This window comes from Elgaria multicarinata, chromosome 1, assembly GCF_023053635.1.
Source record: "Elgaria multicarinata webbii isolate HBS135686 ecotype San Diego chromosome 1, rElgMul1.1.pri, whole genome shotgun sequence".
Lineage (NCBI taxonomy): Eukaryota > Metazoa > Chordata > Lepidosauria > Squamata > Anguidae > Elgaria > Elgaria multicarinata.
Genome location: NC_086171.1, coordinates 43,116,467 through 43,136,926, shown reverse-complemented (window position 1 = coordinate 43,136,926; position 20,460 = coordinate 43,116,467). Strand labels below are relative to the sequence as shown.

The window sequence follows — 20,460 nt, the reverse complement described above, 5'->3', positions numbered from 1 at the left end:
ATTACATGTCCTTTTAAAAAGAGTGGCTGAGCTTTTAAACTAAGAACATCCTCTTTTAATTCTATCATCTTACTGTAAAGCAGAAGTGGGCAATACACAATCTGTGGGCCTCATGTGGCCACGGCCAGCCCCCCTGCTATCGCACTATTAAATTTCAGCAGCAAACTCCTACGGAAGCCTAGAAATGACAAATTAGCTTTGAAGATGAGCTAAATTTGCCCTTTTTTACCCTCCGCATTCAGACCTCGGGGGTGTGGCAAAAGTATCCTTCAAACTCACTGTAGTTCCCTGTTGCAAACTCTTGGTAGAGAGTTCTGCCCCACAAATTAAGCTATTCACAAGATTTCCTTCCTTTTCAAGTGTCTTTGATAGCTAACAAAATGCCAGAATTTGGGGGGAGGGGGGAATCATAAAACGAACATTACAGTTATGCAGATAAACATGATTTGGATTTTAAAAGCAACAAATTGCTTCTTTAATTTTAATTGGGTTATGTTACATGCTTGGTTTGCAACCTTGTGAGATAAGTTTAAATGTTAATTTGCTGAAGGTTGTAGCCATATTTAAAGCCATTTATTCTCCAAAGGGAGGGGGGAGATTTTGTTATTATTTTTTACAAAAACCTCATATGATGTCCATCTTTACTCAGAGTGACTTAAAGCTGCAAATGGAGGCTCAGCGCATTTGTCTGTCTCTGGTTTACTCTGCTCATGTGGACCAGGTGCGTGAGTGCATGGAAAATGAGAAGGAGAATGCACTTTCTGCTCTTAAAGAAGAGCTCCAGTTCCACCATACACAGGAACTGTATGAGCTTAAGAAAAATCATCTGGAGCTTCAAACCACAGAAAACAAAAAGCCAGGTAAACTGGTAAAACAGTGGAAAATTATCCTTGGAATTTTAAGTTTGGGACAGTATTTTTATATTAGTAGCAAGTTTTGCTAGGGGAGCATAGCATGCTGCTTATGTTTTTATGAGCCTCATGATGTAGACAGTAAATCAGATTTCTGATGTTTATTATTGCATTTTTTAAAATTTGTGTTTTAATATTTGTCCTAGGTTTAAAGTGATTGCTTCTATTGGTATTTTGAGTTTTGTTATGGCCTACAGATAAAATAGACACAAATATCTGTTACCCTGTTTCTCAAAATGATAGAAAACCTACTAAAATAAACAAATTTCAGTGACAGTTTGTCTTCACAGATGAAGAAGGCCTGTCTACGTGGGTGCATCTAGAAAGACTTAGCAAGACCGTAGCTGAGGAATGTTCTAAGCTCACTCAGGTAAGAAGCATGTCCACACAGGACAATTGAAAGTTTTGTATTCTTATTTCTATTCTAATCTTATTGAAGTTTCACCATCATGTGCACTAATATTGATGGGGAACCTGAAAAATGGGTGAAGGTTTTAGGCCTACTGAGTGATGGATCTTGCCTTTGGGTTCATTTTAAGAGAAAGATTGATGATACTATAACAACTTCATTGAAGTTATCCTGTTTTCTTGATATCATCAGTTACAATATGAATATCTTTTTTAAAAAATATTTGTTGTAGTCTCTGTGCAGCATTCTACCTGGAAAATTTCCAGCTGCTGTTGAACCTGTTGCTGACGAGAAAGAATCATCTAATACGGTATTAATGTCAAGAGAAGAAGCTCAAGGTAACTCAAAACACACCTACAACTCCTTACAGTATAGCCCTGTACAAGTCTACTCAAAAGTAGACCCATTCAGTTCAAAGGGGCTTGCTTCCAGGTAAGTGTGTATAGGTTTGCAGCCTGAATCTTATGGTGTTTAAGTTAAATAAGAATGGGCTGCTTTTTTTGCTCTGAAGAGCATTTGGGAATTGGAACCAGCATTTGGTAGTCCTGAAAAAGGCTGGGAATTTGCTGTGCGAAGACCTGAGTGTGGCCAGGCGTGGGGGCAAATGCAAATGTGATCATGTGGCATAATGTCAGCCAACCCAAATAGAAAGCCTTGAAGACCGTAATGTGGAACAAGTGGGGCAGAAAGAAGAAGCTAGAGAAATATGATGGGAAGGCTTCGGAATAATGAGCATTGGGAGACAATTCATTGACAACCCATAGCAAGTAAAGAATTGTGGATGTGCAATGAAAAAGATAAGCAGTTGAGACATGCCAAAATACTTTGGGCAGTAACCAACGGGGCTTAAATCTTAGCCTATTCTCATGCGCCCTGCAGATTCCCTTCCACAAGTAGCACCCACCACATATGCAAAGGAGATTTAGGGCTTCAGGGAGCAACCCGAAATGAGGGGAAGTGCTCATTTCTGGAAGGAGGCAAGTTGGTGGAGCTTGCATAAGGGAGTTTCGCCAACCTGCCTCCTTCCAGGAACAAGTGTTTCTGCTCCCTTGGGCTTCCACTAAGAAGTGCTAAATCACCTTTGCGTATATGGTGGGTACCGTTTGTGCAACAGAATCAGCAGGACCCATTGCTTACCGAGGGGAATTGGGGTGGAAAGGAATCGGTGGGGGCATAGATGTCTCCATGGGGTTCTGCCCTTTGGTTGTAGCATCAGGGCTGCTGGTGTGAATGAAAAAAAGAGATGGGAAACCAGGCCAGTGTGGCTGGGAAAGAGGGGATAATGGGATCGGAGGATAGAAGCCTCATTTCCAAACAGCATGGCCACTGATAAGTAGATCAATGCTTTTTTTTAAATCTCTTAACATCTAGAATGCAGAAATAATAATAAGATAACTTGCACATATAGAGCAAGATTTTGCTAAGTAGACCATGGACTGTCGTGTCATGAGAACTGGTCTAATATCTGTAAAAAGGAAGAAATAGAGAAATCTGTGCACTAAACTAATTCAATAACTGTGAGTCTAATTAAAATGTTGAATTAATTTTCTGCAATGTAGTTTTGCAGGAAGCCCTCCAAAGTCTTCTAAGCAAGATATTGGAAGAGTACCACAGGCTGCTGGAATATCATGCACAGTTTATAAAAGACAGAAAAAAGGTAAGTTTTTTTATTTTTACTTTTATTCTAGACAGAAAAAGCCTCTTTGAACACAGTGATACATATGTTTGAAAAAACATGTAAGATTGAGCCATAAATTTAATTCATTCAGGCCTCTGTTTTGCAGGATTGCAGCCTTTGGGTTGGATCAAGACTTAGTCATACTTGGGTAGACTCACTGAAATCAATGGGAAGTCAGTGGGACTTCATGACATAACTAAGTCTCATTGATTTCAATGGGTCAGCTTCAAGTCTGACTAAATCTGGAGGGTTATTTTACCTATGGTGGGTTAGCATGTTGTCTGTCATGCGCAGTGGGTTACAGAGCCCTGCTTCAGAGTTGCCAAAAATGCTGCTGCCTCTCTGCTCTTGCAAGTGATCTCTATTTCCACTGCAAAGGAAGCTGGCATAGTTGCCCAGCTGGGCAGGAGGACTACTGGAGGAGGAGGAGGAGGAGCATGTATGTAACTAAACTACTCTTTGTAGCTTGTTGGCCTGATTGTCTGAGAGGAGCACATTAGATTGTTTGTATAACCAACTGCCCAATGTAGTTTGCCACCCACCATGAGCTAGCATGATGTGTGAACCCAGCCACTAACTTTAGTATGACCAAAGAGCTGTGCATTGATCATTCCTAGATTTGTATCCATTCAGTATGTTACTAATTAATTTTATGAATATGTAGTTAGAAATAGAAATTTTTCAGAAAAATATAACAGTGGAAAATATTAAAGAGAATATTGTACCCATGAATTTACTCAGTGAATGTAAATACGTTTGGGATTCATATTTACACATACTTCAGCAGAATGGAAGAAAGTAAAACATTACCGACCAGTTTTAGAAAAGTTATAATTTGGGTACTTCATAGAATCATAGAATAGCAGAGTTGGAAGGGGCCTACAAGGCCATCGAGTCCAACCCCCTGCTCAATGCAGGAACTTCCAGACACAGGGTTCTCAGTGCTACCAATCAAAAGGTATTGTGTAGCTATACCATCTTTTCCTCCCTAATTGGGTTTTTTTACCTGATAAGAAGGATCAGTAGAGGAGAAAGACACGAGGGTTACAAACTGAACAGATAGTGTGGACCCCCAGTAACATTCCATGAATGAGAAAGGGTGATTACACAATAAAAGCCTCTTCTGGATGTAGACTGTCTCCCATTTGACACTACTTTATTTCTCCAGGGTGAGGAACAACAGACATCATTTGCAGGCAACGATGAGAAAGAAATTGGCAATCTTCAACAGAATGTAGACTGTTTACCTACTCCATTGCAGGATCTTGTTGGTAAGGTTATGCACATGAGCACTTTCTTCTTTCCTCTAATCCCAATGGATCCTGGTAGTTTTATTGTTAGCTGTTTTTAACTGTTTCAAATTTTTGAATGCTTAATGGTTTTATATTATGCTTTATCGTGTTGTAATCTACCCAGAGAGCTTTGTCTCCGGGGCAGTATAGAAAACTAATGAGTGAATGAACAAAAAAACAAGCGCTGTCCCTACTGATCCATCTTGATTAGGGCTCCATTCACAGTTACCGTTCTGGTACTGGGAACTATGCATGCAGCCCTGAAAGTTGGATGCAGCTCAGAAGCATATATGTATGGTTACGGATTTGGGCTTTGCTGAGAGTTTTCAAACTATAGTTTCAGCATTAGGAAGCCTTTGCTTGCCAGTTAACTGACCACTTTAAACAAAGCATGTATCAGAAATTGTTTTAGACAGATTCAGTTTTGGTTTTTTACTAACAAGGATTAATACAGGGGGGAAAAACTTTTGATCCATTTTTTTATTAGAAATATACTTGTAGCATCACATCAAAATACAATTTGCATAAAACAACATAAAAGCATTGCTTGTTGTTAAATAAAGCTTTGATAAAGATTCTATGACCTTAATAGTTAGAGGAAATAGGATTTCCTAAACATTTTTGTTTTTAGACTTCTAATAGCTTAAAAAGGAGATATCTCATTCAAAGTATCAAATTCTACATTCAATACTGCATAGGCTACTCAGTTGACAGGTACACAGGCCTTGTTCTAAAAGCAATATATATTTATATCCTTTTGTATAGAAATTACCTCAAGCTAATATTATCTACTGTCCCATAAGTTAGGGCTCACAGTCTTAATTATGTTATTGTTACTAAACTTTCCCCAAAAAAATAGAAGATGCAATTAGAATGTACAGTTTTTGAACTTACTCAAAATTTGCCAATTAAACCTAAGTCTATTCTTTTTCCTAGTCATCTGTATATCAAGCTTTTTGATGTGTACGCCTTACAAAATATGTTTTGCTCATTAAATTGATAAGCAAAAACTTTAAGTATACTTTTGACCTCGAATAATACAGTATCACACATATTCATCGCTCAAATAACCCTGTGGTCCAAGTGATAAGGTTTTAACTCAGCATTTTCTATTTGGATACCATCCAGGTCATGTTGGCAACTATTTTTTATGCCAGTTACCCAGAATTTATTGTGAACATGCTTATGTCTTTGTTTATCTTGCCTTTAATACAATTATTACTTTTTCTTATTTACATTTTGAAATCCTTAATTATTTAACATTAACATGTGGCATTTGCATTTCATAATCATCTTATATTGTTATAAGAGAAGTGTTAGCAGTTTTTTAATAGCCTTCCAGTAAAGTGAAATTAGCTATTTCCTAAGCATCCAGGAAAATATGTTCCCACATCTTTTGCTTCGTTGGAGTAATTTGCAATACTACCTTTAATAGCAAGAGAGTTATGATTTGTCAGCTGCATGAAAGGAGAGATAAGTATCCTCAAAAAGAATAAATAAATAATTTCCATTGTTAAAATACCATGTTAATCTGATATCATTGTTCTTTGTTTGTTTTTTACGGTTGAAGTAAACCATGTATTAGCCTGATCGTGTATGATTTATTCATATATAGAACTTAAAATTAAATCACCTTGTTGGGAAGACATGGAAAACTTAAAGTCTCAACTTGAAGAACAACATGCTCAGGAAGTTGAGCACCTTCGATCATATTTTCATCAGCAATTGAAAGAAACTGAGGAACGATATACTGTGGAGATAGTTCACTTACAGAGTAGACTCCAAGATGCCAGTGAGTCTTCTGAACGTTTCAGGTACCTATTACTTTTGCCTTCCCTTTTGTTTCATAACCAAAACTGCAAAAAAACAAGTTCAAGCAATTTTGCTGCCATAGGCAAACATTAATTTCACTCTCCCAATCTTATTATATGCAGCGGAGCGGGGAGATTATGTTTCTTTCCCAAGAATTTTCCCAATAGCAGCCATATTCTATGTAAGTGAAGTAAATTGGGGTGGAAATTGCCCCCACTATTTCACACGTTATTGATGTCTGAATGGTCTGGGGGGCGGGGCGGGTGTCATAGCTTAGTTATAGAGTGAATGCTTTGGATGCAGAAAGTCCCCGGCTTTATTTCCAGCATTTCTAGGTAGAGATCTTGGCCAGATCTACACTACTGCTTTAAAGCGCTTTATAACAGTTTTAAAGCGCTTTAAAGCAGTTAAAGCGCTTTATAACGGTTATAAAGCGCTTTAAAGCAGTAGTGTAGATCCGGCCCTTGTATCTTGTTGCTCTATGCCTATGGAGAGGTGAGGGAGAAGGAGCATGCAAATCCGAGACCTGTTAATGACTTCACCATGTGTAGAGTTTGTAGGGGTTGCTAGTGTCTGAACAGGCTCTTGGTTATTACCATGAGAGAAAATAAGTTTGAAAATTGTCACAATCATGAATAGATTTTACCAGATTCATAATCAGTACTTTATATTCTTTAGCAGGTAGATATGTTTGTTTGACTAGAACAGGATTGTAATAGATCCACTCCCAAGATTTTACCTCTTCAATTAAATACCCTGTTTAGTCTTTTGACCCACAATAAGCAGGAAGCAGGGAATGGATCTAACATAGAGTAAATTCATGCGGTCCAAGAATGCTGGCGCCTAGTTTAGTATAGAGAACCTCACAAACAGCCAAAACCATAATAACTAGATGGATCAGTTTTCAAATATGCAGGGAACCTTGTGATCTTAAAAAAAGGCCTGTTACTTTGGTTTTTCATCATGAATCATGGTTAACTGAGAAAGACTGAATCTAGCAGCTGATGTGTATATTAGTTTACTAGTGAATGCTTAATGAGGATCTGATATCTTTGGTTGTGCTGAATTTTGAGCAAATTAATTTATATCAGCAATTTTAAGTGATCAAGGATAAGAACATAAGAAGAGCTGTGCTGAATCAGATGCAGGGTCCATCTAGTCCAGCACTTTGTTCACACAGAGGCCAACCAGATGTCGACCAGGAACCCACAAACAAGACACGGATGCAACAGCACCCTTCCGCCCATGTTCCCCAGCAGCTGGCATGCATAAGCTTACTGCAAAAACGTTGTTTTTCCATTGGTACATTATACCTCAACGAGAAAACGTGGTATTTAATCTCGGCACTAAATCACGTAATTCCAGCTAAACAGCAATTTTACACTATTTAGCAAGGATATACTTTCTAGTGAGCTACTTGGTTTGCACAACATAACACCCCACTGTGGCTTAATTTAGCCATGGGGGGGTGGAGGCTGTCATGTTGTACTGGGTGCCCATTGGTGTCCTGCTTGCCGTGGGTTTGCCTGTTGCCTGAACCCAGCATCGTGGATTGTTTGAGGGGGTAAACAACCTTCAAATAACCCTAAAACATGTAGTGGGTTATTTGTGGGGTTTCTACCCCATCAAAGAACCCATGACATTGCATTTGCATGTCAGGCAAGCTACAATCATGCCGCCGTCACTACGTGCATGTTCAAAATGGTACCTTTGTAAGAAATCCCGATCCTGTTTCCTGTTCTTGACACTTTTGAGGAACTGGCTGCTGATTATAGTATTAATTCATACCTGGTTGCTCTTCCATGTTTTATCGTTTATGACCCTGGCTTGTTATTCTAGTAACTGTTCAGCTTAACAGAAGCCAAATAATGTTTCATCCTCTGAATTTTCCTTTTTAGTGTTTCTGTGGAATCACAGGTAAATGAAGTTAAGAACGGGAAGTATGCTGAAAATGATCTTCAGCAAACTGCTGAGAAGGCAGTAGAGGTACTGTAAGATAGTTCTAGATTATTACTCCTTTTTAGCATGGTGTTCAATGTTTCAAACACAATATGCATATCTATATGTAAGAGAATGTTTATTGTATCAGATCTTAATCAGCCAAAACATATGACCATATTTTAAGGGGTCTTAATCTATTGTAGTGGATGTATTTTTCATTGATTTTTAATGGATATTTTTATATTTTAATAATTCTATATTTTCTGTATAATATTGTTAGCTTCCTTGAGCGCTATTTCCTAATGGAAAGGCAGAATATAAATGGAATCTGTATATCTATAAAGTTGAACATATGTGTGTGGGTTTGTATGTCCCTAAACGTTTACCCACTTCTAGACAAGCTACAAACTTAAAATTTGGGACCTGATAGGTCTTCCTGTGCAATATATCCAAAAAATCCCCAAACACATTTTTTTTGCAGTTTAACTGTTTTTAGAATTGCTGATGCCTACAACTCTCAGCAACTGTTGAGGAAGCGCTTCTCAGAGGATGGGGCCACCTGCTGACCACCCAAGGCATGCTGAGAGGAATAGGAGTTTCAGAGATCTTGGGGGATTGCATGCAGCCATGTGGGTGATCACTCAAGGAAACAGCTACACATCCCAGCATGCCTTGCCCAGAGCTGCCCACATTCACTGAGAGCTGCTTCCCTTCACTCCTTGGCGATGCTACTCTGCAGTAGAATAGCGAAGAACAGCATCAGTGACGAGCGAAAGGAAGTGGATAACCGTTATTTGGGGACTCGAACAATGCCAGAAATATCTGCTAGTAAATAAATTAAACATTAGAAATGGAACAGATTTCATTTTGCACAAACTAATTCATACTGACTGGGTTCAAATGACACATTAATCCATGTAGGGTTAAATAATCCATGGTGGTTTATTTAATGTGCCATTGGTTATCATGTCGCGGCAGGATTTTTTTAAACCCATGGTTAAAGAAACAATGTTTTTTTAAACAACGATGTGCAGAGTGGGTTATTTAATCCATCATTGGTTATTGTGTTGTGTGGAGGAGCACCATTGTTTATTTTTGTCAGCTAAAGAGTCACTAGGCAAGAGCAGTCAAAGTGGTGGCGGCTGCTCTATTTGAGCTGGCAAAATTTTATTTTTGGCAGCAAGGGATAATGGGATACAAGCAGGAGGACTGAGAGGAGGAGGGAGGGCAGGGGACAAGTTAGTCAACACACCAGGAATTAATAATCTACTCACAGTTGCTTATAACCAAGTCACAGTTGGTTATTTCTGTGATCATGTGGGGAGTATCTGCAAAATAACCAACTGTGAGTTGACTATTAACCCATCATTAACTATCGTGGTGTCCAAACGCAGCCAAAGTGTCATCAGCAAATGTTAGAAAGCACCATTACCTTCACAGAAGTGGAGTGGGATATCTTTTTCTTCCTGTGATAATGAAGTCATTTCATCCTTGGCTATGAGGCTCTCCTCCCTCTAACAACTTCAGTTTCATTTCTGAGAGATACCACTTACTATAAATTTCAAAAGGGTAACTAGCTTTTTTTTCTTTCAGCATAAACAGTCCTGTGGCACTTTAAAAACTAACAATTTGTTGTGGTGTGGGCTTTTGTGAAATCCTTCATTAGATGCACAGTGAACTAGGCTCTTGCCTACAAAAACCTGAAATCCATCAATGTAAGAGCACTGATAATAATTTAAAAAATCAGTGATGTGTTAGTGCAATATTTAATGCAGTTACAACTTCCATAGTTTTTTTCCAGGTTGTGCAGAAAGAGTTTATTCTCAGCCAACTTCTTTCTTCACCCTGAACAGCTTAAAATCTGAACAGTTAAACCTTTTAAAATATTCAGAATTGATATTATTTAAAAAATGAACACATATTTTGCTCATTTTTTTTAACAGATCTCTAATGAAGTTGGTATTACTGAATCCCTGGAAAAACAGTACCAAGAGAAATTGTTACAAGAAATTGCAAAGGTACCATTCTACTAGAGCAATATATTAGGACTCAAGACACCATGCCAAACCATGGTTAAGAAAGGTTAACTTATGGCATGGCATGGCATCTAAATCTAAATCTAAATGGCATGGCATCTAAAAACAAAAGGGTTTAAGGAAACTAATATAAGACAGTATAAAACAATATTCTTAAATACAAATGGAGCTATACATACTGAATGGAATAATATCTCCATAGAAAATATATATTTAATAATTGAATAAATGTATATGCTTTAAAATTACAACATAAAATTACCTCAAATGCTTTTCAACCCACATGGTCTTCATCAGTGGGAAAAGAGTAAACAATTTTTTTTAAAAAAAAGTTATTTTTTAATTTGTTTAATCTTTTCTCTCTGATGAAGACCATGTGGGTCAAACACGTTTGGGATAATTTTATGTTGTAATTTTAAAGCATATGCATTTGTTCAATGATTAAATATATATTTTCTGTGGAGATAAAATTCCATTCAGTATGTATGGCTCCATTTGTATTTAAGAATATTGTTTTATACAGTCTTATATTAGTTTCCTTAAACCCTTTTGTTTTTTGAATTGATTTTGGTTTAAGATAACACTTTTTTACTATATTGGCAATCTAAATCAGCAGGCCATTATTCGGCCTGCCTTTGGAAGGCCACTGCTTCTGGATACAAGAATGTTGAGCAGATAGTAGAGAAAAGTTGGCAAACAACGTAAGCCAGGTTTTCTATGAAAGTCTGTAAGTGAAAACCATAGTTTGGCTTCTAAATTATGGTTAGCGCAAACCTTAGTTTGGTATGATGTCTGAACTAAGCTAAGAATGAATGCTCTCACTGTTACAGTGTTATATAGAGTACTCGGAGTAGTATACCTTGTCTGATAAACAAATGTGCATTGCTCGTTGTACTATTTTAGCATCCCTTTAACTGAGTCCTCTTAATCCATGTATATTTTATTGTATGTATGTATTTATTTTAGAATAATTATGTGCCGCTTCCAATTTTTAAAAATACCAAAATATTTATTGTATTTATGTCTGTGGTGTCCAAGCAGCACATCACAATAGATTAAAAATGTAACTCCTGTATTTTGTTGAATACTTGTTTTGAGATGTATAATTGGAGCATAATTTAAAATTGACATTGATTGAAGGAATGTATCATTCATTGGTTCGTGTGGAAATCTAAGTAGATCGACCTGTTTTTTTTATTAAGGTGGTTGTAACCATGAGTGTAGAGTTTGCACAGAAAAATGAACTAGCAAGAATTGCTAATCTAAAAGAGGAGAAAATGTCCTTGATGATACCAATGGAAATTCAAGAGGAAAATAATTCAAGTAGAAAGGAATGCCTTGAAGAATTAGATAGACATAGAAATGAGAAGCAAGACACAAAATATGAAGAATTAAAATCACTTAGTAGAGAGATCAGTGAAGAGTGCGGTGAAACTTTATCACTTGAAAGACAATTTCAATCAGAAATTAACCCTACTGAGACACTTGGACTATACAACTTTGAATCAGTGGTTCCCACAGTTTCTTCCTCAAATGGTGAAGAGATTATGCAAAAGACATATTTGGTAAGTAAAGTCAAATATTTTCCAAAAATATTATTTTGAAAATTATAATTTTGTGAGATTCTGCTCTAATTTTGTTTGTTCCCAGTGCATAATTAACAAACCACTCATTCTGTTATGCAATACATTATAACTCTTGACCACTGGTGGGAAAAACTTAAAAATTGTGGAGATTGCTAATCAGGTTTGATGGTTTAGTTGCTATAATGTTTAACAGCATAGAAAACAAAAATGTACATTCAGTATGATTTTATTAACATAAATATTCTTACTAGTAAAATACAGTTTTGATCCTTTGAATTTTTTTTATCTGAAGTAACATCTGAAAATATAAGTTAATATTAACGTATATTAAGAGGGCACATGTATACTAAATGTATGTTAATAACAGTACAATTCTATGCATGTTTCTGCAGACATAAGTCAATAAGTTTACCCTTTGTAACTGTCCAGGATTGCAGTCGAATGCAAAATGTGGTGGCCTGCTGTTTGATTAAGATTGGTCACTGGGAGCATATCATTACTAATATTCTAGTAGGTTTTTTAGGTACTGTTTAAAATAATATTTTCATAATTGAGACTGAGCTTTCCCTTATCTCCTGTTGCAAACTCTGTGATTGGCTGCTTTAACCTATTTATAAGTGCTACATGAATAATTGTACTACTAGACTAAAAGTGCTGTTCTCGTAATATTTGCCATATGCCAAGGTAATAGAAAGACTGCATGTAGAGAGGCATACTGCTGAGTGATTTCAATTCTTTTTGGTCATCTCACAATTATGGAATTCCTCACCATACCCTAGATGTAGAAGGACACATTTTATTTGGGCTGAGTTTGGGTAGGTTTTACTAGAAATTAGAATGTCATGAAATAGTCCTTGAGACTGATGCTACCCAGTTTGTGGCAAACAGAGGATGTGCAACCCTGTGTTTGCTGCCAAAAGGCAATGACCATGGCCAAGGGGATTTTTCTCTCTGCAATCCATCTCCCCACCCACCAACCCCTGCATCTCTTTTCACTTCTTTTCTCTTGTCTTGTCCAGCAAACACCTACAAGGAACTTCTGGGTGGTGAAAAATAATTAGGTGGAAGAGTTGAGGGAGATGTTCATTCCCACTGCCTTTCCTCTTCCTACACTGCTCTTTATTTGAGGACTGGGAATCCCAGTCCTCAAATAATTCTCATTTCAAAATTTCTGTACAGTATGAATTACATTTAGTAAGACTGTAGACTGCAGTCCAGAAAACTATGTGATTTAGGACTACTTCAGATCAGTTGAAATTTCCTACGTGTCCTACGCACCATTTTTAACACTTGCCAACAAAAATTACAGGTTTCAAATGAAGTTTCAAACTCCAGCGGAGTAGCTTCAAGCCAGATATCATTGTATGAAGAACGTTTGGAAGATATGCGCCAAGAGCTTGTTCGTCAGTATCAAGAACATCAGCAGGCAACAGAAATATTGAAACAAGGTCACATGCAGCAGATGGAGTGGCAGAAAGAAAATCAAGAGCTTCTACTAGCAGAGCTGGATAGGCTTAAAGTACAATTAGCAGAGGTAATGTGAATTCCTGAGACTTGGAGGAGCAAGTACTGTGGGCTTAGAGACCCTCTCCAATGACTTTCTATAATCCTTACATAATATACAAACAAAATAGATACATTTTGTCCAAATGTTTTTTTTCATGCGTTTAGTCTTGAAACTCTTATTATTATTTGTTGTTTGATATAGATAAATTGAGTAACTGTCTTGTTGCCTTTAATGTAATATGCTGTATGACCAATCTCTATGGCTCAGGGAGTCTCAAGGTTTATTCATAAACCTAACTGGTTCTTGCCTTCATCAGTTAAGTAGTAAGGTAATATTCTCCTTCATCATTTATGGAAAGGTATTAAATGATTTCAATGCAGCCAAAATTTAAGTAGGTAAATAAGGAGGGAAGTCAATCCTGAAGTTTATTCATTTCAATCTTTTGAGAACATTGATAAAGCAGTAGAATTATATTTCATCTGTAGATACATGTTGCTTGTAGTAGTATGTGTATGAATAGCTTTAACTCCGTAATTAAAAGGAACAGAACGTTTTATGGTGAGACTTATAGAAACTACATTTTGTATTGATTCTAATATGTGAGGTGCATTCTTCTTTTTCAGAATGTTACACTGGATAGTGAAAACATAAGCACAGAAAGAGAACAAATGCTTTTAGATGAACTAGAATCATTAAAGAAGCAGTTAATACCTGGAAGAGAGAAGCTACCTTGTGAGCTAAACACCAGTGGTACTCAAACACAGGTAGTATAGACTTTGGCCACCTGTAGAAGCTGTGGAATGTAACTAGAGTTGCTTTGCTATTGTTGATCTTTTCAGCACAGGACATTTTCCTAATGGGTGTCAGATGTACTTAATGAAGGTTGATTAAATAAGAAGGTGGAGCTTAGACAGCCGGCATTATGTTGAAAGCAAACTCTAATTTTAATGTTGCTGTAGTAACCTCCAACAGGAAACCAAGAAGCTATTTACTTAACACAACCTACTTGATTCTTATAGGCTCTCACTTAACCATTTCATTCTACATTATTAGGTGCCTGATAACAAGATAGTTAATTATTATTTAACATTGCAGGAAGCTTCTGAATTATGTTTTTTCATTTTATAATAAGACTGTAAATCAGAACAGCATGCTAATACCAGTATGACAGGATTTTTGTCTCTCTTTTCTTCTCTACCATTACCTAAACTTACCCAGGATGAAAATGTAAGTCAAATTGAATCCAAAGAGCATATATTAGAAGGTGAAGATGGAGGAGGAGGAAAGCATGAAGAAACTTCTTTGGATATCCTTTCAAAAGAAAGGTATGCTATTAAGAAGGCTAAAATGCCATTTATTTAGCCCAATACTTTTACTAATAAGAGGAAGATATGTTTTTAGCTTAGCAAGTTGGATAACCTCAGATCTAATAGGCTATTGTATACGACAGAATTACACTTTGGTAAGAATCAAGCTTAATAACGTGACGGCAGTTCTGAAATCATTTCCACCTCAAAGACCTTGTTTGACTAAAATGGTCTGAATTGGATCCTTGCCACTTTTTCACTTTGAGTAATTCTACATTCACTGGATAATCGGGGATTCCAGGGGGATGACTTTAGAATTTAATTACTGAATTAAATTAATAGCTGCTGTGTACTATATATGGCACTGATTTGTCCATGTGTACAAAATTTCATTCTCTGTTATCATTACACCTTTTTACATACAGTATGGCTTTTCATAACAATATTTTCCCTGGCTGGCTAGTAAGAGATCACATTAAAAATAATTATGTTCTACATTTCGTTGCTATCTTTATAGCAATATCTGTACAGGTATATTATGGTAAAGTCCTCACCATATTCTTTTCCAAGACAAATTGTCACTTTAAAAATGCATTTATCTAAGATAGTGTGTGCTTTCGGATGACATTTTGGTGTGAACTCCACCCCATGGACTGAGTGGTGTGGACTTCTAGCATGTCACTTTAAAGTGTCATGGTAAAGGTTGTCCATGGGTTGGAGTTCACTCGCTGTGTGGGGTAGCCTTCTCTCCCCCCCATACCCTCCCCACCTAATGGTGGCACTGGTTCCTGCTTACTGTATCAGGGTGCCGCTATTCCATGGGGAGGGGTGGGGGAAAGAGCCGAAAGAGGTGCTACGCATGTTGTCCTAGTAACAAGTGGAAGCCCCATGCCTCCCTGGAAAATGGATCCATCTGCCATCGCTGTAGGAAGAAACGCACAGTGGGTGGATCGGTCCTCAGCTGGGGTTTCTGCAGCTTTTGCATGGCAACTCTGTAGACGTGGGGAAAACTCCACGGAGCCTGCCACATGACACATAATGCAATAGTTGTGCAGGAACTTGTGCAGGAGGGCTTTCTCCGCTGTGGCACCCCGGTTGTGGAACGAGCTCCCCAGAGAGGTCCGCCTGGCGCCTACACTGTACTGCTTTCGTCGCCAGCTGAAGACCTTTTTATTCACTCAGTGTTTTAACACTTAATTTTAACTTAAATTTAAATTTTACTGTTTTAGCTCTGTATTTTAATCTTATATCAACTTTGCTGTGTGGTTTTATCCTGGTTGCGCTTTTTATACTGTATTTCGTAATTGTGTTTTTAACCTGTTGGGTGTTTTATTGTGGTTTTAATTTTTGTGAACCGCCCAGAGAGCTTCGGCTATTTGGCGGTATAAAAATGTAATAAATAAATAAATAAATAAACTTCCTCTGCACAGCGTTGATATTCTGTGTGGAGTATTTTCCCAAAAAACTCCACCGTTGCGTGAAGTTTTCTTGCCAGAAGACATGTTTCTCAAGGTGGTGTAAAAACTCTCCCGCGGAATTCTAAAACCACCGTTGACTAGCGTGTCGTCCGAACTGAACCAGTATGTCTCCAGTGTTTGTGATCTCCCATAATCCCTTGCAGTTCTATCTATCCACCCATCTATCTGTCCTTCCTTCTAGGTGGATCACCAAAATCAAGTTCATGCATAAAATAAGAACTGAAGTGTAATACTGTTACGAACTAAAACATTTATTTATTTATTTATTTATTTATTACATTTCTATACCGCCCAATAGCCGAAGCTCTCTGGGCGGTTCACAAAAATTAAAACCATAGTAAGACAACCAACAGGTTAAAAGCACAAATACAAAATACAATATAAAAAGCACAACCAGAATAAAAACCACGCAGCAAAATTGATATAAAATTAAAATACAGAGTTAAAAGAGTAAAATTAAGTGTTAAAAGTGTTGAAGACCTGAGAGAATACAGGTCTTCAACTTGCGACGAAAGGAGTACAGTGTAGGCGCCAGGCGGACCTCTCTGGGAGCTCATTCCACAACCGGGGTGCCACAGCGGAGAAACCCCTCCTCCTAGTAGCCACCTGCCTCACTTCCTTTGGCAGGGGCTCACGAAGAAGGGCCCCTGTAGATGATCTTAAGGTCCTGGCAGGTACATATGGGAGAAGGCATTCCTTCAGATAACCTGGCCCCAAACCGTTTAGGGCTTTAAATGTCAATACCAGCACTTTGAATCGGGCCCGGACCTGGACTGGCAGCCAATGAAGTTGTAAAAGGGGACTTATTTATTTCACAAATAAATTCACTTATTTAAAAAAATAGGACTTATTTATTTCACAAATAAGTAAGCATTAATATATAATTTTTAAAGTATGGTTGCCCTGTTCTTAAAATAGAAAACTGTTACTTAAACTATTTTTGTATCATAACTAAAGGTGACCATTTCAGTTTGTTTTCAGAGTTCTGTAATTATTATGTGGAATTTCCCCCCAAACCTCAATGTAGATCTGTCATTGAGATATCTGAAAAGTAACCATGGCAGCAAACTTAAACACATTTACTAGGGAGTAAGCCACATTGAATACAGTAGGACTTAATTCTGAGTAAACATGCTTAGACTTGTATTGTAAACCTGAAATTCTATGTACGCTCAATTGGGGACAGGTTTCACTTAACTCAGTTGGAATTCCTTCTCAGATATTTAGCATAGGAATGAACAACACATATGGATATTTTTGTTATCCCCTTAAACTTCTTTGTACGTATTCAAAATTTACCTTACAGCATGCCTCTCAACTCCTTTTATCCATTCAAATGTTCCTTCTTATATAATTCATTTTAAATAGAAAGGTCCCACTATAGACTTACTGAAGTTTTCTGGAAAATATTGACCAGGTTCACATGACATGACAGCTCACCATGGTTTAATTTATTCACAGGGGATGTTGCGTTGTGCTGGGGGTCTGCAGGTGCCATTTTTGCATGGCGCCTGTGGGTGCCTGGCTTCCTGTGGGTTGTTGTGTTATGTGTACCCAGTAGCAAGGGTTGTTTGAGTGTTAGACAAAATAAAAACCCCTTGGTAAAGACACCCACGATGTTGTGAAGAACAGGCCTATTACTTAATATGGAGTAAATCATTTAGTAATACAGCAGTCAAAGCACTTTAAAATATATTTAAGGTATCATAGTACATAATTGCTGCACTACATTGGAGATTCTCTTATCTTTGATGATTCCTTAACCATCAGCTGTTTCCATTCAGGACCATGTGCAGTAAGCTTTACCTGTGAGAAAGTAAGTGGTATTGTTGTTTGTGTGAGCTGTCAGAGGACTGGATAACGATATCCTTAATGTGGAGCAGGGCTTATCAGCCTGTTCTAGAACCCAGTTTACCAAATTGGGTATCCTGTTTGCCACTACAGCAAAGATTGTCATGTGTTCATCCTTTTAATGCCTGATTAAACTATTCTATTTCTGAAAGACAATTTTCAATTCTCTATATCAGTGATTCTTATATTGCAAGTCAGAACCTATTGGATTTTTCAAAATGTGTCTTATTCCAATTGAGTTAATTATGCAATCCTTTCTTTAAATGAAGGCCTCATCCCACTTTAATTGAGCTTCCTTTCATTTTCTGTGCCCAGATGTGCCTTGCAGAAAGCCAATAACAGACTGATGAAGATTCTGTTAGAAGTTGTGAAGACTACTGTAGCTGTCGAAGAAACAATTGGTCGTCATGTTGTGGGACTGCTAGATCGGTCGTTAAAATGTCAGTTATCTTTTAAAAGTTCTGCATGGGAGGCAAGGACAGAGGACCCCATAAAACCAAGCATCTGTGTGGGATACGAAGCAGGTACTTGCAATGAGCTTATGTTCTATGTTGCCTTTGTGTGAGAAGTATTTCTAATAATTACCACTAGTAATTCAAAGTAACCAACAGGTGTGTTGAGAGGCGCTCAGATTTGATTCAAAAAATAAATTACGTAACAATAAGCCTAAAACTGAGTTTCGAGTTATAGGTTAAAGCTTAGGGTTAGTCATGCTTAGAGTAGGCCCATTGAAATCATGACTAACTTAAATCCCACAGATTTCAGTGAGCCTACTTAAGTCTGGATCCAAGCCAGTGTTTGTAATTGGACCTTTTTCCTGGTATAGTAAGCTTAGGGTGACCATATGAAAAGGAGGACAGGACTCCTGTATCTTTAGCAGTTGCATAGAAAAGGGGATTTCAGCAGGTGTCTTTTGTATATATGGAGAACCTGGTGAAATTCCCTCTTCATTACCACAGTTAAAGCTGCAGGAGCTACTAGAGTAACCAGATTTAAAAGAGGGCAGGGCACCTGCAGCTTTAACTGTGGTGATGAAGAGGGAATTTCACCAGGTTCCCCATATACACAAATGATATCTGCTGAAATTCCCTTTTCTATGCAACTGTTAAACATACAAGAGCCCTGTCCTCCTTTTCATATGGTCACCCTAGGTAAGCTTATATGATATGTAGATACCTACATAACAGGTTGTGTTCCTCTAGGCATCAGATAAACAGAGAGCTGCGTAAGATAAAGAAATTCCACCCCTAGCCCTTTAGAAAAATCATCCACACCTCTGAGAAGATCAGCATTTAACAGAAACTGCATTTCCCCCCCTCTGGGCGGGAGGAAATCGCGAATAGCCTCTAGCTCTCCAATACTTCTTGATTCTGAAAAAAGAAAATCATCTTGAGTCCACAATTGATGCTGTTTTACCAGTTAAGCTAACAAATTAGACAAGTTTGGACAAGAATTTATTAGCGCTCATCTACCTGTTATTTCCATAACAGGTAGATAATTAACTGGTGTCAGGCAACAACTGCATGTTAGTAGGAACTTGAAGAGAACCAGTGTGGTGTAGTGGTGTGAGTCCAATGGAGGATAATGAGTTACTTCCAGATATGTTTAGCCAACACCCCACCTTCTGCCAACCCAGTGTGGTGTAGTGGCTAAAGTGTTGGACTGGGAGTTGGGAGATCCGCGTTCTAGTCCCCACTTTGCCATCGAAACACACTGGGTGACTTTGGGCCAGTCACAGACTCTCAGCTCAACCTACCTCACAGGGTTGTTGTTGTGAGGATAAAATGGAGAGGAGGAGGATTATGTACGCCGCCTTGGGTTCCTTGGAGGAAAAAAGGTGGGCTATAAATGAAATAGATAAACTTAAATGCTTCTTTACTGCTAACAGCAGCCACCCCAAAGTTGTTATCAAGAGGTCCATTTTGCCTTCTCATTTTCAAGTAGATACGACATTATGTTCAGCCCTTTAAATTATTTTCCATCATACTACAATTCCTTGTCTTGGTTGCCTGTAAATAAGTTGACATTTCTGCAGCAGTAAGTATCCCCTGTGCCTTAATATTGAATTTGCAAAAATAATAATAGGATACTTGTATTAGATGATCGTTTACTCTTGAACTAAATTTTGAAGTGAGTGTTTGATTCCTTACTATAAAGAAATATGCTTGAATTTACGTTAATTAACATTAGACATAAGTTAACCAAAGCATGGAAGGAAGGGAAGAATTTGTACAAAAAAGTGAGGCAGTGTGGCAGCTGTGAAAGCACCCTCCCAATCTCATAAGCATCTATAAAAGAATAAAGTAGTGTAAGGCTTATAAGTCGAGATGCACCAGACCGATTTTCCTCATTTTTGTTTTAAACTGAAGCTTGAGCAGTGTAGATGTGCCAAAAAAAAAATGAAACTTTGGAGAAGTTCAAAGCAATTCATTGCTGCCTGCCAAACAAGCAGGGTAACCCCACCAGCAGCGGGATGACAGACAGCCCTGCTCAGCCAATCAGTGTGGCACAAAAGTCGGCCCCAGGGGCAGCTGTGCAATTAGGGTGACACTGTCAGCAGGGAAGGGGATGGAGGCGGTCAATCGGGGTGTGAAAGGGAGGGGGCGGGGCACACTGCATTCAAATTTCTGAGGGGGGATTCACTATGTATGA

The 20,460-nt window shown here is 37.9% G+C and overlaps 1 protein-coding gene across 11 annotated transcripts in view; it reads left to right on the top strand.

The window, feature by feature from the left end:
* Nucleotides 1–20,460, top strand: part of AKAP9 (A-kinase anchoring protein 9) — a 122,943-nt gene that overhangs the window by 36,898 nt on the left and 65,585 nt on the right. For 8 of the 11 annotated variants that reach the window (XM_063126918.1, XM_063126874.1, XM_063126857.1 and 5 more), the window contains 13 exons: nt 650–860; nt 1,202–1,281; nt 1,553–1,658; nt 2,880–2,977; nt 4,167–4,269; nt 5,906–6,104; nt 8,001–8,088; nt 9,987–10,061; nt 11,282–11,644; nt 12,975–13,199; nt 13,796–13,936; nt 14,391–14,497; nt 18,124–18,332. In XM_063126918.1, the coding sequence (XP_062982988.1) occupies nt 650–860; nt 1,202–1,281; nt 1,553–1,658; nt 2,880–2,977; nt 4,167–4,269; nt 5,906–6,104; nt 8,001–8,088; nt 9,987–10,061; nt 11,282–11,644; nt 12,975–13,199; nt 13,796–13,936; nt 14,391–14,497; nt 18,124–18,332 (2,005 nt within the window). The remainder of the gene's footprint in view (nt 1–649; nt 861–1,201; nt 1,282–1,552; nt 1,659–2,879; nt 2,978–4,166; nt 4,270–5,905; nt 6,105–8,000; nt 8,089–9,986; nt 10,062–11,281; nt 11,645–12,974; nt 13,200–13,795; nt 13,937–14,390; nt 14,498–18,123; nt 18,333–20,460) is intronic. The other 3 variants (XM_063126884.1, XM_063126910.1, XM_063126893.1) reach the window with 3 other exon arrangements.